This window comes from Podarcis filfolensis (genome assembly GCF_964270895.1).
Source record: "Podarcis filfolensis genome assembly, chromosome: Z".
Classification (NCBI taxonomy): Eukaryota; Metazoa; Chordata; class Lepidosauria; order Squamata; family Lacertidae; genus Podarcis; species Podarcis filfolensis.
The window spans coordinates 1993387-2010752 of record NC_139617.1 but is presented as its reverse complement, the minus strand read 5'-3'; the positions used below and the strand labels follow the sequence as shown (position 1 = coordinate 2010752).

The 17366-nt window shown below is 42.8% G+C and overlaps 2 protein-coding genes across 5 annotated transcripts in view; both read right to left on the bottom strand.

Moving 5' to 3' along the window:
- The window catches only part of KLHL13 (kelch like family member 13), a 1461558-nt gene that overhangs the window by 465913 nt on the left and 978279 nt on the right, over positions 1–17366 (bottom strand). The window lies entirely within an intron of this gene.
- FRMD7 (FERM domain containing 7) overlaps positions 1–17366 on the bottom strand; it is a 34128-nt gene that overhangs the window by 16177 nt on the left and 585 nt on the right. For 2 of the 4 annotated variants that reach the window (XM_083595413.1, XM_083595412.1), the window contains exons 2-4: positions 4008–4112; positions 1712–1754; positions 128–161 (exon numbers count right to left, since the gene is read on the bottom strand). In XM_083595413.1, coding sequence (XP_083451539.1) covers positions 128–161; positions 1712–1754; positions 4008–4112 — 182 coding nt within the window. Of the gene's footprint in view, positions 1–127; positions 246–1711; positions 1755–4007; positions 4278–17366 lie in introns of those variants that run through there. The other 2 variants (XM_083595411.1, XM_083595414.1) reach the window with 2 other exon arrangements.

Below are 17366 nucleotides of genomic sequence, written 5' to 3'. Positions count from 1 at the left end.
AAGGAACGTTTCGAATTATTTTAAGCATTTAATGAAACCCCCATTCATAAAACCCCTAAATGAAATTATTTCTAAATGAAACAAATGCAAAAACAAAACCAAGAGGCTGTGTAAAAATAAAACATACCTTGTCAGCTCTTCTCTCAGATGGCCCGGATCCACTGGGAAAAATTTCACCATAAATTTGAAAAGAACCTCCTTAGGATCTTAAAACACAACATCTTCATAAGTTTGGTTTCAAAGGTCTGTCGGGAACATTTACAAATCTCTTCATTTGCACACAGCCTGCAGAATTAGCTTTTCTGAATGCTCTAGACAAGATGGAGACTAACTGTCCATCATCCCCATGTGCTGCACTGATTCCCCCATGGTTCTAAAATGCTACATCCAGGCATGGGAGACACCTGATCTGAGACAGAAATGAGGTACCTCTGGCCTCCATCCAGTGGGGCATAGTGGTTAGCATTTTGGACTGTGACCTGCGAGACCCGTGCTGAGACCCCCCCACCCAGCCATGAAGCTCACTAGGTGACCTTGGACCAGCAACTCTCTCTCAGCCTAACCTACCTCACAGGGTTGTTGTGAGCTCCTTGGAGGAAAAGGTGGGATATAAATGCAACAGGTAAATAAATGAAACCACCCCCATGTTGTCTGCAGAGGCAGCTGGGAGTTGGGGTCCAGCAACAGTAAGAGCTGTTTGACAGTGGAATTTGCTGCCAAGGAGTGTGGTGGAGTCTCCTTCTTTGGAGGTCTTTAAGCAGAGGCTTGACAACCATATGTCAGGAGTGCTCTGATGGTGTTTCCTGCTTGGCAGGGGGTTGGACTCGATGGCCCTTGTGGTCTCTTCCAACTCTATGATTCTATGATTCTATGATTCTATGAACATCTAGAAGGCCACAGGTTCCCCAGTCTTGGCCTATGGAAACATTTCATGCCCAGAAAACAAAGTGACTATCAGATCTGGGTGCAACCAGAGACACATGGAAGATGCCTGCTGCAGATCCATCACTGTTTTAAAAAAGTCTAGTGTAGCTGCCCAGCCGCCAGGGTGAGGCAAATGCCTCAGGGGCAGCCGATCCCGATGTGAATCTTTATACAGGGCCGGCCCACACATGAGGCAAGATAAGGCAAATGCCTCAGGCGGCAGGGTTTACTGGGCAGCCAATCCCAATGTCAATCTTTGTCTCTCCCCTGCACCCTGTTCCTGATGTAGATCTTCCCTCACCCCTTCTTCCTTGGCAAAAGGGGCTGGGGACACCATTTTGTGGTTCACCTCAGGTGCCCAAGTGTCTTGAGCCAGCTTTGCCAACCACCCAACAGCATTGAGTTAGGGGGTTTCTCCATATTATATATTTTGGTAATGTTTCATGCTCCCCTCCCATAGCTGCAATTCTGCAGAGTGGTTTAACAATCAATCCCTCTTCACAGGGAACTCTGGGAATTGCAGCTTTGGGAGGGGAATAGGAGCCTCCTAATGCACCCTCAACAAAGTACAGCTCCCCAGATTCTGTGGAGGAAGACATGGCTGTTTAAAGTGGTATCATAGTGCTTTAAAATGTATGTTGTGGATGTGGCCTAGGTGCCATTGATGGGGAGAGAAGAAGGTGAGCCAGAAGAGCCCTGGATCAGTGCTCCATCTCCCTGCCATCCCTTGAGTGTTGCTTTAGAAAAGTATTTTTGAAATATATGCATAGATAACAAAAATGCTTACTTTTAATCTGCTTTGTTATAGGCTTCAGAAGTTCCAGCCAGGCCTGTAGGAAGACAAAAGATATTGGGCTGATCCTGACCATCCAGGGCTGTGTACATACAATACATTTAAAGCACATGGCTTCCGCCAGAGAATCCTGGGAACCGTAGTTTGTTAAGGGTGCTGGGAATTTTTGGTTCGTGAGGAGTGAATTACAGTTCCCTGGATTCTTGGTGGGATGTGTGATTTAAATGTGCTTTAACTGTATATTGTGTACACATCTACATATATTGTAAGTTCACTACATATATTGAAGTTCACTCCTAACAGAGCTACAATTCCCAGCACCTGTAACAAACTAGAGTTCCCAGGGTTCTTGGGTGGGTGTGCTTTTAAATGTGTGGTGTTTACACAGCTGTAACAACAGTGCCCTCCCTGCAAATGGAACAGAAATGCTTCGGGAAGGTGGGGGCCCCTGGCTATGCTGGTTGTCTAGTTTCAGCTATATTTTAACAGAGCTTTAAAAAAATTTGTTAAGCCATCTTTACACTTGATTGTGAAGTGGTACAGTCTGTCCAACCACATCAGGACTCTACCATCTCATTCTGCTGCATGCATAGACTCATCAGCCCCTGGCAGCTGAAGAACAATGCAGCCCAGTTAATCAGCTTCCTGATGGATATCCTTGAGTGATGCTCCTTGAATGGCTTCTGAGGAGGAAAAACAGCCTTTCAGCAGACAGGCAGAGACTCGCTGCTTTTGCTCCTTATAAATGCAGAGCCCTGTTTTTACCCGCACTGCACTCCAGCAAGTTAATGAAGCAAAGAGAAGTCAATGGCCTCCATTGTTGTCTTTATGATGCAGAGCTGGACCACTGATGCTCTGAGCCACTTAGATTCCCTGCTTCTCCCTCTCCGCCTCCAAACCTGGATTTCCCTTCTGGAGACTGGGGTCTGTTTGGCTGAGACAATTTTCACCAGTGGGAAAGAAAAGGGAGCAAAAACAACACAGCCTTGGCTGCTTGTGTGCATCTTTCATTGTGTGGCTGGGGAGCCATTTCAAATGGAGTACACTTTAAATAGCTCTGCTTAGAAAGCAAAGAGGCAGGCAGAGCCTCCCCCATCCACAAAGTCGATTGTACCTCCGGCGCTGATTCCAAAAGAAGCACATTTAGGAAGGCTAGCAGAAAGCTTGTGTTTATGTATGTTAAAACAACAACATCACACCCTCCAACATTTCTCTGATGAAAATAGGGACACCCTATATTATTATTATTATTATTATTATTATTATTATTAATACCCTGCCCATCTAACTCGGTTGCCCCAGCCACTCTGACTGGGCCGCTTCCAACATATATAAAGACATAATAAAACATGAAACATTTAAAAACTTCCCTATACAGGGCAGCCTTCAGATGCCTCAGGGGTTGGATAATGCATTCCCCACTCAGCATGTTGGCCCCATATATAATTATAGCTGTGGTTTGCAGTGGCGACCCTTGGAAGCTGTAGGATTACTTAGGAGGTGCTAAGAGGCAAGGGGCAGCTGAGGAGCTGGCTGGAGGTGTAAAGGGAAATCAATCAGCCTTTGAAAAGCTGGCGTCAGTGGATCAAATTCATCAATTTTGTTGAATTGATTAAACAAAATGCTTTTGATTGGATTTTGAGTGAATGTGCAATTAATTGTTACTGTTTTGAATTTCATGGTCTTATTCGTTTTCTTAGTGGGTTGTGCAAACCACTATTCTAAATAAGGTTTTGCATAGAGCAGGGGGCGCTGGGGATGAGCTTATGGAACAAAGTGGGCATTGGCCTCGAAAAGCACGGGAATCACTGCTTTAGGTTTTCATTTTTAAATTTCCGGAACTGACGGCTTCAAAAACAGCATGTTATGAAAATCTGTCAATCCTCTTATGAAATTTAATAATGTGCCATTTGGTTCACAGCCCTGTGGAATGGCTTTGGAATCCTTTGGCAGGGGGTGGAGGTGGCTCTCAGTGTGGAGGCATGGGGGAGGGAGGCATTCACTTCCCCATAACAAGAAGAATCAATTACTCAAAATAAGGAGACATGCATTTCCTTTTCTTGCACTGTTTATGGAGGTTGCAGAATACAGCAGTTGAGAGCACAGAATTTTCAGTAACCCTTGCATGACTGCACATGCTAGTTTCCCAACATTTCATTTCATTTCAGTGGAGGGGTATTCAGTCAGAGCAATACATAACCCAGCACCTGAAGTGGTGCCACTGAGCACCCCGTATACAATCTGCCTTCAGTGACACCCCTATAAGTTGATTCAAAATGCCTTCACTTACAGTATGCCCTGCAGAACTCCAGAACTCCAGCCCAAAGTATTCCTTCTCTGTGAGGTTCAGGTGGCTGCAGCTTAGGCTGAACAATGTTTTGCCAGAAGATTTTTGCTATTGGAAGGGAAAGAGGGGAGGGGGGAAGCCAGCGAGGTAAACAACACAGAGATCAAGAAGATTAACAATATTGTTTCAGTACAGTAAATAAGGAACTTTTGTTTGTTTTATTTTCCACTTTTCCTTCAAGCTCAGTGTTCATGGTTCTCTAGGCCTTCCCAATTCATGAAGTAGGTTAGGCTAAGAAACAGGGACGGGACCAAAGTCACCTAGTGGGCTTTATGGCTCTGAGTCTCACAGGTCCAACCAATTCTTTTTTTAAAAAAAGAAATAATTTTAATCCATTTTTGTTTAAACATAAAGAAACAACTTATGCGTGATTTGTTATAGGGCACTTAGCTGGAGCCCAGAAATTCCTGTTCCACTTATGCAGCCACAACCTGCAGCCCCAGAAGTCTCTATTACACAAAGCAGAAGTTCTTTCCCTGTTCTCCTTAAACGGGAGAGAAGACTCTGCTTGTGTGTCATTTGAATCCTCCTTTTGAACCTAACACAGTTAACATACTTTAATTCCTGGACCAAAGAGTCAAGATCTGAAAGGGAGCAGTTGTGCAGAGAGAAACATTCATCACCACCTCAGGTCAGAAGATGTTTGCGGCTGAGATGCAGGAATGCCTGGAACAGCACCTTCCCTAACACAAATCACCTCAAACTCTGCAATTGGCCGCTGAGGCCTTGTTGGTGGTGACCCATGAAAGGGCCTTCTCAGTGGTGACTCCTTGGGTGTGGAATGCTCTCCCTAGCAAGGCTTACCTGTCTCCATCATTATTAATATTCAAGATGTACTTGAAAACAGTATTTGAATATTGTTCCTGGCTACCCTAAGATCATTGGATAGAATCATTTTTTAAAAAACTGTTCTAGAATGCTTGCAACTGAGTTTAGATGTTTTTAATTGTAATTTTTAAAATATAATGTTTTAACCATTCTAGAAAGATTTTGCTTTTTAATTTTTTTATGAATTTGTTTGCCATCCTCGGCTCCTTCAGAAGGGCAGGATATAAATTCAATACATAAATAACAAACCCTCCAACATTTCTCCGATGAAAATAGGGATGTCCCATTCCCTAATGATAATTTTACTATTTATACCCCACACATCTCACTGGGTTGCCCCAGCCACTCTGGGAAACTTCCAACATATATAAAAACATAATATAACATTAAACATTTAAAAAACCCTTCCCTATACAGAATTGCCTTCTGACAACTTGGGGATGGATAACTCTATACCGTCCTAAGGAAAAGGGGGACATTCTGGGATCAAATCAGAAACTGGGACAACTTCTTTAAATCAGGGATGTCCCTGGAAAATAGGGACACTTGGAGGGTCTGAAATAAGATGTTCTGTAGTTAACTCCATATAATTTTGGCTCTTATTTCTTGGTTATCAGACCAGGGATGGGTGGGATAAATCAGTTTTGGTTTGCATTTTGACACACGTGTCTCTAATTCATGCATCCTGAAACAATTTTTAAAAATATTTTATTCAATATTTTTGAATTTTTTAAACAATCATACAGATTAATTAGATTTCCCAATAAAAAATATAATTTGACTTCCATCCCACCCCCCTTCTGTGGTTTCTTATGTTTTAATTTTCAATACTGCATCTCCCACTTAGTTTCATTTATTAGTTATTCTTTATGTTTTCCTTAACTGCTTGTTTTAGATTAATCCTGTTAATGAACTTAGTTGTTAACAATAATTTTCCGAATAATCTACAAATCCCTGAAACAATTAGCAAACTGAAACATAGACTTTGTTTCAAAACTTAGGTAAAGGTAAAGGGACCCCTGACCATTAGGTCCAGTCGTGACCGACTCTGGGGTTGCGGCGCTCATCTATTGGCTGAGGGAGCCAGCGTACAGCTTCCGGGTCATGTGGCCAGCATGACTAAGCCACTTCTGGCAAACCAGAGCAGCACACAGAAACGCCATTTACCTTCCCGCCGGAGCGGTACCTATTTATCTACTTGCACTTTGACGTGCTTTCGAACTGCTAGGTTGGCAGGAGCAGGGACTGAGCAACGGGAGCTCACCCCGTTGCGGGGATTCAAACTGCCGACCTTCCGATGGGCAAGGCCTAGACTCTGTGGTTTAACCCACAGCGCCACCCGCGTCCCTTTGAAACTTGCACTTCTTCAAATTTGCAATGAAGCTCTCCATTGGAGTCCAACTAAACCCATTAAAACAAATGAACATGGTTTAGAGCCTTAGATCATTTCAGCTGAACTACCTTTGGTAGAGCTTATCTTTGAAGACGCTAAAACTCAGGGCGCAAGGGAGAAACATGCTAAGAGGAAGGCGTGCTTGGCAAATCTGCCCAGAAACTAATGTCCCCACTGTGGAAGGTCATGTGGATCCAGAATTGGCCTCCACAGTCACTTACAGACTCACTGTTAAAACCGTCTTTATGGAAGACAATCATACTCGGCTACGAGTGATTGCCAAAGAAGAAGAAGAAAGGAAAATGCATACATGAATGCATATTTTAGGGGAAAGTATATGATGATATTAGTGGAAATAATGTATAAAGACATAATCATATTAGGGAAAATTGCAAGCAGAATTGTGAATGTTAGCAGAAATATACACTAAAACGCTGGTGAATTTTCAACAGAATTCTTTTGTTAAAACATGCCAATGCAGAACCAAGCTTAAGATGTGAAAAATGATAAAGCAAAGTTTCCGCAGATCCATCCATCTTTATATCAACACCCCCACAAAGAATGGCAATCTATTTTTTACTTTCAAAAGCAGTTGGTAACATGGCCTGATTTAGGACTGTGGTGTTGGTGAAGAATATTTGCTCAGAGAAATGAAATCCCACTTTGAGCAGCCCTTAGGAAGAATTTTTAAAATAGCAAATTTAATTAAAAAACCAAGCACGTCACCAGAGCTGCCCCCTCCCCACCTTCCAAACTGACTCAGAGAAGCACTTCCTAACTGGTCAAACAGGTTCAAGCATTCATTGTCAGTTGCCTTTTTAATTAAGTTTTAATTAAGTTCCATCCCACCTACCCTGGTGGGCCTAAACCCCTTCCCACAAGGACATCGTGTTGCAGAAAACAATTTGAAGACAGAGAGCTTTCCAAAAAGGCTACTGCAGAGTCTCAAGTGTCTTCATTTCCACTGAGCTTTGGAAAAAATATCTGCTGATGTAAAGCTTTTGTTTCTGAAAGATGATGGTAGCCTGAATTACGCAAGCATTTGGTTGTAGTCAAGTTGTCTTGACATTTTTAGTACAGCATGACCTGCATTTGGGCACTCATGCCTATTAATTTCATGATTTGAGTCAGATGAGCATCGGATGCAACCACCTGGTACCAAGGACTGAGTCGGTCATGTGGTCATTGCCCACAATGCACTGATATAATAAGGCTGGACGGGATGGGCTTTATTTTTTCAGCTGATCATAGCCAGCCAAAAAGCTACAGCTGGTGTAAAATTGTGTTTACTTGAATGATTTACCGGGTTGCATCCTTGAGGCCACTTGATGCTGAAAGCTGGGATAGTCATTGTACAAATCAATAAATCAATGCAACATTTGTTATTGCTAAAGATAATGCTTGGTACTCTGCTCTGATGCTCACTTCATTGAGGTCTGGACTGGCTTCTGGCATACAGCAATGAGGCTGGCAAGAACACCAATGCAATTTGCACATATTAATTAAGCTGCATGGTCCTTGATGAGCAAGGGTAATTAAGCATCATTAAGCTAGAAGAACAGAGCTATTAAAAAGCTGATTGCTCAAGATTTCCAAGCAATTTTAATGGCAATGATGGGAGCTGCACTAGATGTTTGAATCGTCAGCTGAGCAGGGAAAAGGAAAAGTTCCATGCATCAAACAAACCCTGGATGCATCCAGACAAGATGGGGAAGAAAGAAGGATGCACTGCTAAAACACAAAAATGCAATTATGATTGGAGGATGATGATGCTGTTTATCTGTACCCTTCTCTTCTTCTGCAAAGAGCCTAGGGCAGCAAACAGAACACTATCTAGAAACTATCTAGAATGCAAAAGCATTCTAAAACAGACAAAACATTCTAAAAACAATTAGAATTAAAAAACCTCTAAAAGCGATTTGAAACATTATTCCATCCTCTTGTCTTAAGGTTGCTAGGAACAATATTCTTCAGCCACCAAGGGCCTGGGGGAAGAGTATTTCAAAATTCCTCCTGAAAGCAACGATGGAGACAAACAAGCCTTGCTAGCGAAAGCAGCCCACAAATGGGGAGCCACCACTGGAAGTGCTCTGCAATGCTGATGGCAAATTTCATTTACAAATCACTTTTTATGAAGTGCCCTAAAGCTATTTCATAATACCTAACATCATATGTAAAGCAACTGCAAATATAACAAGACAGTTATATAATTAAGACAGTTGCATCAATCAAAGCAGCTTCGTAGTCAGAACAGATGACATAGACTGACAGACAGACATCATTTTGTTTGTATGCCGCTTTTCCACAGTTCAAACCATGCTCAAGATACCACCTGGGATTTCTCCTTAGGAGCCCTGCTGAAGAAGGTGCTGAAAAGACAGTGGAAGCTGCGCCTGAATGACCTATAGCTGGAGGGAGTTCCAAATGGCAAATGCTGGTCCACCACACAAATGGCCCAGTTTCAGGATTATGCAAGACAGCCGGCCTGATAAAATGGGATCCGAGGGATGCCATCTGCTGCACTGAGTTCCAAATGCAACTTACTTTTTCACCTCTTGCTTTTCCCCTGCTTCTTGATGTTAACTAAAATGGGAGGATTTTGTATGTGCAAGAAAGGTGATGGATAAACCTTAATTCAAATTACTTATTCCATAAACTTTACATATTGCTTGACTGTAAAAATAAATAAATCTCAAAGCGGTTTACAAAAAAAAAAAAATACAATGAAATCATCAGTTAAAAAAACAGTTGAAAAGAACATTTTAAAGCCTTTAGAAAAAAAATAAAAATAAAATCAATGATAAGCAATCAATCAATCAAATCCATTTATTGTGAGGACCATGCCTGTACACAAACATCAACACTACAATAGTTAAAAATATTAAAATTCATTACATACTATGCCAACGAAACCTTCTTCCCACAGAATAGAAAAGGAGGGAAAACGAGCAACGAGTTAAACAGACGATGAAGGGGTCTTTACATTGTCGTCCATAAATCTTTCCCTGGCTTTCATGGCCTTCATCACAAAAACCGCTACCACATGGGTAATGCGTGGGTTTGCATCAACTAACAGAAATTTTACTCTATCTTCAGGACTGGTTATAGAATTGGGTATAATTTGCAGCAATGCGTCTCTAAAGCCCGAGTAAATGGGGCAATAGAGGAGGTAATGTGTAAGATCCTCTTTAATTTTCATAAGGCAAGGACATAAACGGTGTTCTACTGGGGTTTTTGTGTATCTACCGGTCAAATAAGCAGTTGGCAATGTTTGGAACCGTGCCATAGTAAAAGCTCTCCGAAGGGTGGGATCAGTGATCTCCACCAAGTAGTTGGCACAGATTTTGACTGCTTTTACTCGAGGGAACCAGTAGGAAAACCCAGAGTTTTTTATCTTAGTGGAGTCCAAAAAGGCGTCTTTTTCAAAGATCCATTCCCGAACTTTATCAGGGCTCCACAATTTGAGAGTATTAAACTCAGGTAGGTTGTATCTAGATAAAATGTCTAGTAGATTTTTATGCCAAGTGGTATTATTTTGTAATGATACAAAGGCTTGTTTAGCCAATAAGGTGTTCGGGGCATCTATGAGGTTGGTGAAAAAACGCAGGAATCTTAAGTGGGCCCTGGCAGACACAAAGGGTAATCCTACTTCCACTCTTAGGAAAGCTGCCGGGGTGCTCTGAGGGAGGCCTAGAATTCTTCTGAGATAAAAATTTTGGAAGATTTCAAGCCGTTCTAACAGCTTCTGATTCCATCCCCAGAGTTCTACTCCGGGGATAAGCAAAACACCAGATTAAAACATGTGTCGACTCTCCCTGGGCTGCATAGGATTGCTTTAGCAAAAATGTTTTAAGCAGGTGTCGGAAGGAGTACAGTGAAGGTGGCTGCCTGGTGTCAATAGGTAAGAAGCTCCAAAATGTGGGGGCTCCCACATTGAAACATTAATTCATTACAAATGGGGAATGAGTCTTACGTAACAGCACCAGTTACTGTTAGGCACTGGGACTTTTGCTTTGTTTGGGGACGCAAAGGAGCCTCAAACCCCATGGCACAGCAGCCCCTCTGCTAGGAAGACTGCAGCTGGCAAGTGTCCAGACGCACCTGTCATTGTGACTTTGGCTTCAGAGGAAATTGAGGGGTTGCTTACACACCGCAGGTCGTGCTCAGCGTGGAACATGCACGCTAACATTTTTAGATAATCCCTTGCTGCACACAACGACCTTAAAATTACTACCCCGGTGGAGGAAGGCAGCTGGAAAATGACAGCATAATAACAGCATTCTCTCTGGGGCTGTCCTGGTTCCCTTCCAAACGGCTGGATCACAGCAGTAATTAAAACAATTATCACTGTTTATCCCTCCTGCACTAGAATATTGGGGCACTGGCTCCCAGAGGAACAGAGTCGGAGATCAGCACTTGCCGTTTCCTCACAAGAGAGTCTCTTGCTGTGATCTAATTGGGATGAGATAGGGCCCACCCGGGGAATCTGGTGCAGGCGCTTCCTTTCCCGTGCAAGGGAACGGAGAATCTTTGCACTGTAGCCGGAGGGGGGTGCCATTTTCTGTTTCGTCTCAGGCGGCAAAATGTATTGGGCTTGGCCTGGTGACCAAGGTGGCCCAGAAGAAGGTGAGTTGCTAAGCAAGACAGTCAAAATATTTGCACCATCCAAGGTTGTATTTATTTATTCAAAACATTTATATACTTCTCAGCCATTAGCACTTCTAAACATACAATAAAAATTCAATATTCAACACTACCTTAGAATGCCTGCTGGAACAAAAAAAGTCATGCAACAGTGGGCTGCCTGCCTTAATCACAGGCAGGAGGGAGTTCCACAGGCTTTGGCCCACGGTACTGAATGCAGTCTCTAGCAGTTACGAGCCCTGCATCTGAGCCATCCCCTGAGGCCCTCAGTGGTCAGGCTGGGATATGAGGGATATATTACTTGGCCGTTGCCAATTCTTAGCTTTCCCTGTGGACTCCTGGCTGTGGGAGACTGGAGCCTTAGCCAGGCTGCATTCAGGCACAGTGAATTAACTTGGCATGATGATCCCTTAAGTGCCCCCTCTCTCCTCCCCCTCCCACACTTCCTATGATCTAGGGAAATGCTGCATGTGGCAGGTCTGCATTAAGAGCCCTGCCAGCCATGGCTGTTAACCAGGATGGCTTTGTTCCACAGGAGGGGAGAGTTGCTCTTCTGCTCGGGTCCCACAAGAGGCATCTGGTTGGCCACTGTGAGAACAGGATGCTGGACTAGATGTGCCATTGGCCGGATTCAGCAGCAGGCTCTTCTTGTGCTGTATATAATCCTGTTTAACAAACCAATTACACCCTCAGTGTCTGCGGCAGCCAACATGTTGCCACTCTTTCATGATATAAGGTAAAGGGACCCCTGACCATTAGGTCCAGTTGTGCCCGACTCTGGGGTTGCGCGCTCATCTCGCTCTATAGGCCGAGGGAGCTGGCTTTTATCCGCAGACAGATTCCGGGTCATGTGGCCAGCATGACTAAGCCGCTTCTGGTGAACCAGAGCAGCGCAAGAAAATGCCGTTTACCTTCCCGCCAGAGCGGTACCTATTTATCTACTTGCACATGACGTGCTTTCGAACTGCTAGGTTGGCAGGAGCAGGGACCGAGCAACGGGAGCTCACCCCGTCACGGGGATTCGAACCACTGACTTTCTGATTGGTAAGTCCTAGGCTCTGTGGTTTAACCCACAGCGCCACCCATGTCCCTTTCATGATATATATGCATAGTAATTTATTGTGAAGCTTCCGCAAATGAGGCCCCGGCTGTGATGAAGAGATCTGATTTTCCTGCTGGGGATATTTTGCCAGGATATTTTGCCACTGACAAAATTTGCTCCTTGCCCCTATCCCAGCCTCCACATTCATCATGAATGCGGGTGCAGTGCAAAGGTGCGGGTAGCACAGTCATTATGAACATCTATTGACCAGTGCCTGAGCCATCACTAGTGATGAGCCTCAGGATCTCTTCCAACTCTACGTTTCCATTATTTCATCTATGATTTAATATGAAATACAAGTAACTTTTAATCCCTGCCATGCTATTTGAGAAACTTTACTTACTTACTTACTTACTTACTTACTTACTTTCAAGCTTCTTTAGAGGGCACAACTCCACCATGTAAGCAACCCTCTATCATTTTCATAAAGTAGACAAATAAGTGAGTGGGGACCATTAAAAAAAACTTTCCCCAAAACCTTCTGTATAGCTGCTGAGACCCAGTTAAGAATAACTGGGACCCAGTTAAGACTCCTCACTTGAAGTCAGACACTTGGTCCATCTCATGGCTGTTCAGAGATTAACCTGGAGATATTGGGGATTGGACCTGAAACTATCTGCTTGCAAAGCAGAAGACAGCACCACTGAGCCAAGGCCAGGGCAGGTTTAATCCCCAACCAGCTGAATTCAACTTGGTTGGGAATAGAAACTCAGGGCTCTGCCTTATACAGTCAGACCATTGGACCACCTGACTCAGTATTTCTTTTTTTAACAAATAATTTTTATTAAAGATTTTATTGGTTTACAAAAGTACATGCCTTGTCTCTTTTTTCAGATTGTACAGTCTTTCTTATAAATCAGTTACATTTGTTGTGAGACATTAGTGTTGAGTACAGTATAAGGTTGGGGGGAAAGAGTGGGGAGAGGAGGGGTGGGGTGGTGAGGCTCGTATTCTTTTGTATAATGTGGGGGGTGGTTGTGTCAGCATCAACTGGGTAGGTTCTTTTTCTGTTCGTTTATTACATTGTCTTGGTATAGTGAGAGGTATTTGGGTCCCAGGGTGTGGTTGGTTGTCTGTGGTTGGCTGCAGTGGGGTTTGTTTGCATTTGGGGGGGGGCTTGTTGGGTCAGGTAAATCAAAAGATTGATTCCTATGCTGTCGATGGATTCTTGTCATTGTCTTGTTGGCCTGTGTATGTGATAAAGGGGATCCATACTGGGTTGAAGGCGTCTTCTTCTATTTGTTTCTGTGTCAGTTTCACTTTATTGGTTAGTTTTTCTAATAAGGCTGTTTCCCATACAATTTGATACCACTGGTCCATGCTTACTCCTGACAGATCTCTCCAGTGTCTGGCTATGAGGCTTCTGGCTGCTGAGAGCAGGTGGGTTATAACCTCTGCATAATGTGAATGGTCATTATGATTTGGAAGATGTTCAGTAGGGCTAATTCCAGGGTGAGTTCTAATACCTGTTAGTTTTTTGTAGGACTGCTGTCCAGAAGGGTTGGATTTTGGGACATTCCCACCACATGTGGAGGTATGTGCCTGTGGATGTGCAGCCTCTCCAACATCTTGGTGAAGTTCCTGGGCGTATCAGCGCCAGTTTCTGTGGTGTTAGGTACCATCGCTGAGATGGACTTAAAGGGAGGTTTAGACCACATTGTAGTCCATTGTGTGGGGTTAATTTTGTAACCTATGCCATGCTCCCATTTGTTATTTGATTGCATCAAGGGGGGTTGTTGGGTTTTGGAGCAGTATTTTGTATATTGTGGATACCATCCTTTTGCTGTGTCCCCCTGCTCTGAGGAGGTTTTGAAGGTGGTCAAGGGCCTAGTGGCTGCTGATTTTACTGCTGGATTGTTTAAGAAGGCATGTAGTTTATGGTGTGTTAGCCAAAGTATTTGGGTGTTGGTATGGGTCTGTTGTTTTTGTAGAAGTCTTTTAGACAGTGTAGGCCTTTGGCTTGCCAGGTTTTTATCTGGAGAGTTTGGAATAGGTAGGTTAATTGTGGGAGGGTGCTCATTTTGATCATGGCTATTTTGTCTGAGAGGTTGAAGTTGGTGTTGTTCCATTTCCTCAAATCTTTGTTGATTTGTCACCACAGGGGATTGTAATTGTAGAGATATAGTTTGTTGAGGTTTCTGGTTTCTTTGTACCCCTAAGTATTTGAATTTGGTGTGGCAGAGTTTTAACTGTGTGATGTTGGTGACAGCCTCAGAATTTGCAAAATTTACTTGTAGGTCTGACACTATTGCAAATGTGTTGAGTTCTCTGATTAGAGAGGTTACTGTGTTTATGGGGTCTGGTGTAGTGACCATCAGGTTGTCTGCGAAGAGCCCTAGTTTATAGGTTTTACCTTTTATTTCCACACCCTTAATACCTGGGGATGCGCAGAGTCGGATTACTAGGGTTTCCAGGGCCAAGATGAATAGGAAGAGAGACAGTGGGCATCCTTGTCTTGTGCCTCTTTGGATTGCTATGGTATTGGAGTCCATATTGTTAATTCTGCCTTTTGCTGAGTATTATCTAATCCAGGGTTTCAGGCAGAGGCCTCTCCCCCAGTCCTTCCTGGAGATGCCAAAGTCTGAACCAAGGACCTTTTGCCTGCAAAGCACTCACTCTGCCACGAGTGCAGCCCTTTGAGTGTTCATATGAAGTGTTCCATCATCGTCAAGCGTTTCAGCTGCTGAAAAATGCCACAAACCGCCATGCCCTGAAGCTTAACATAAAGAGAAATTTACTGGGCAGGGGTTCCTCATGGAAGTGGCACCTTGCCCCACTCCTTGCACATCTCTCCACCTTCCTATGCCCAAACGTCAAGCTTGGATGTGTGGATATTGAAACCATATATGTTTTGACCTTCTGTGTGTTTAGGCCTCCACATATGCAGGATCCCAGGGTTCCAGTTTATGCAGGGGCCCATGAATAGAGAATTCACTTCTTCAGATGCCCAAGCTCTGTAGCCACTTATACTCAGGGAAGCTTCTTTGTGGGAGTAACGTGTTGAAGGGAATATATTAAAAAATTGTCCAGTGGCACCTTAGAGACCAACTAAGTTTGTTCTTGGTATAAGCTTTCATGTGCATGCATGTGTTAAAGGGACGTTTATAGTTGGAGTTCCCTCTGCTTTCGGCAATCCTGGTGCAGATGCATATGAAGTTGCGTTGCACCATCCTCCCCCAACCCCAGTGCCCTCTGGATGTTTTGGACAACAGCTCTCAAAACATCTGTGGTGCAAAATATCTGGGAGCCAGCAGGGTCGGAAAAGGCTGGACTGCACCCATGCAGAGCTCTCTAAAGACCAATGCAACCCACATTCTCAGGATGCCAGTTTGGTCCTGTTTACCAGCCCTGAAACCTACCAGACATCCACTAAGAGATTCCTGACCTCATCCAGGACTTGTAACTAACAGAGCCACAAAGCTAGTTATTGTGAAAGATTGGTTGGGAATATAACCTGAGGCCCCTTTTCTATTCCAAAAGACTCGCTAATTCAGATTCTCATTTATTGTAGCCATTTAGCTTCCAAGTGCATCATGTGCCGGGGGGGTTTCAGAGGTTTGAAAAGGAAAGACAGGGCCTTAATGGAACCTATTTGTTGCAATAATATGCTGTGCAGAGCAAAAACGATGATGTCTGGGTCAGATATGGAGGGGCAAGGTGCGAAAAGCTGTTGGAGGTACAGAGAAGCTGAAATTCAACTGATTATTGGTTGAAATTCCTTACATTTCTAAATGAGAACAGCCAGACAGGATGTGCTCCTTGTCACTGTTAGCAACCTTTAAAAAAACATTTCTTTGCATCTTGTGTCTCCAAACTTTTGCAGTATTAAAGGAGATCTTTAAAGCTGCAACAGCAACAATGCATTTTTATCAGCATATTTAATGAACACTTTATATTGTTTTATGTAAAGTGGTATATAAGCAGTATATAAATATTGCTCAATAGATCTGGAATCTATGGGACCATAGGTTCACCGAGGACTGGAGTAAATTTGTAGATTATTTGAAAAGTATATGCGATGAACAAACAACGTTTGTCGGTTTGCAAGAAGTTCTGTAAAGGAGAATATTAGAAATATTGTAAAAAAGGGAGTAGGGAGGGGGAAGGTTTTCTAAAAGGCAATATTAAATTAGGAAATGCGTAAGAAATAATTAAAACGGAGGATTCGCAGGAGAGCTGAGGGAAGTCCAAAAGAATGTATTTGTGAAAAATTTTGTTATGTGTTTTTATAATTTCATATTGTAAAATGAATAAAAATATTTATATATATAAAAAAATATTGCTCAATAGATGAAGGAGAAAGAAAATAAACCCAAATATTTTTTTGACCCCTGCATCCCATGAACTTGCCAGAAGTGAAGCCACAGGGGAGGATCATGTGCCTTGAATGAAGAAGGTCCCGGGTTCAATCCCAGGTGGGACCGGGAGGAACCCCATCTGAAATTCTGGAGAGCGGCTGCCAGTCAGTGTAGACAACACTGAGCTGGATGGACCAATGGCAGTTTCCTTGTTCCTGTGTTCCATACTATTGATCTGGATATTATCTTGCACCTACATCTCCTTACAAATAAAACCTCACCCAGATGAGAGATCATGGCAGAACACAGACTCACAGAATTGCAGAGTTAGAAGGGACCCTGAGAGTCATCTAGTCAAACTCCCTGACATGCAGGAATATTTTTCCCAACATGGGGCTCAAACCCACGACCCTGAGATTAAGAGTTTCATATTCTACCAACTGAGGCTTTATATCCCAGTCTTTCATTGGCTTGGGAAAAAGGCAGGGAGAGAAGCATGTTGCAAGATGTCTAAATTTAATCAGAAACAGAACAATATAACCAACCTATGGAGGTAATTGGGTTTTGAAAGGGATACATTTTAACTTGACCTTTTACCTGACGATATAAAGCTGCTTTTAAATGAGAGCTTTTTGAAGTGCCTTCCTTTGATTAAGATACTGGGTAACAGAGACAACAAGTTTAAGCTAAGACATTAGAATCCTGAAAACAAGGAAGAACAGCAACCCAATACTTTGCACACTAAAAGGCACAGCTTAAGAACAACACATTAACAGAGAGTTAATTTTCTGTATGGTGATTACACTTTAGATTCAATATTTGAATATTGATTTTTGGCAAGCCTATCATTTTAATATTGTTAAATAACATTATTTTAATTGTTGCTTCTAATTATTCCTTTCTTTCAAATAATTTTATTGATTTTGCAATAATATATATTAAATGAATTCAAAGAATTCCATGCAGTCTTCCTTAGAAGTTTCAATGTTATTGAGCAAGTGATATAGCTTTCTTCCAAAAATATTTTATTTTTCAAT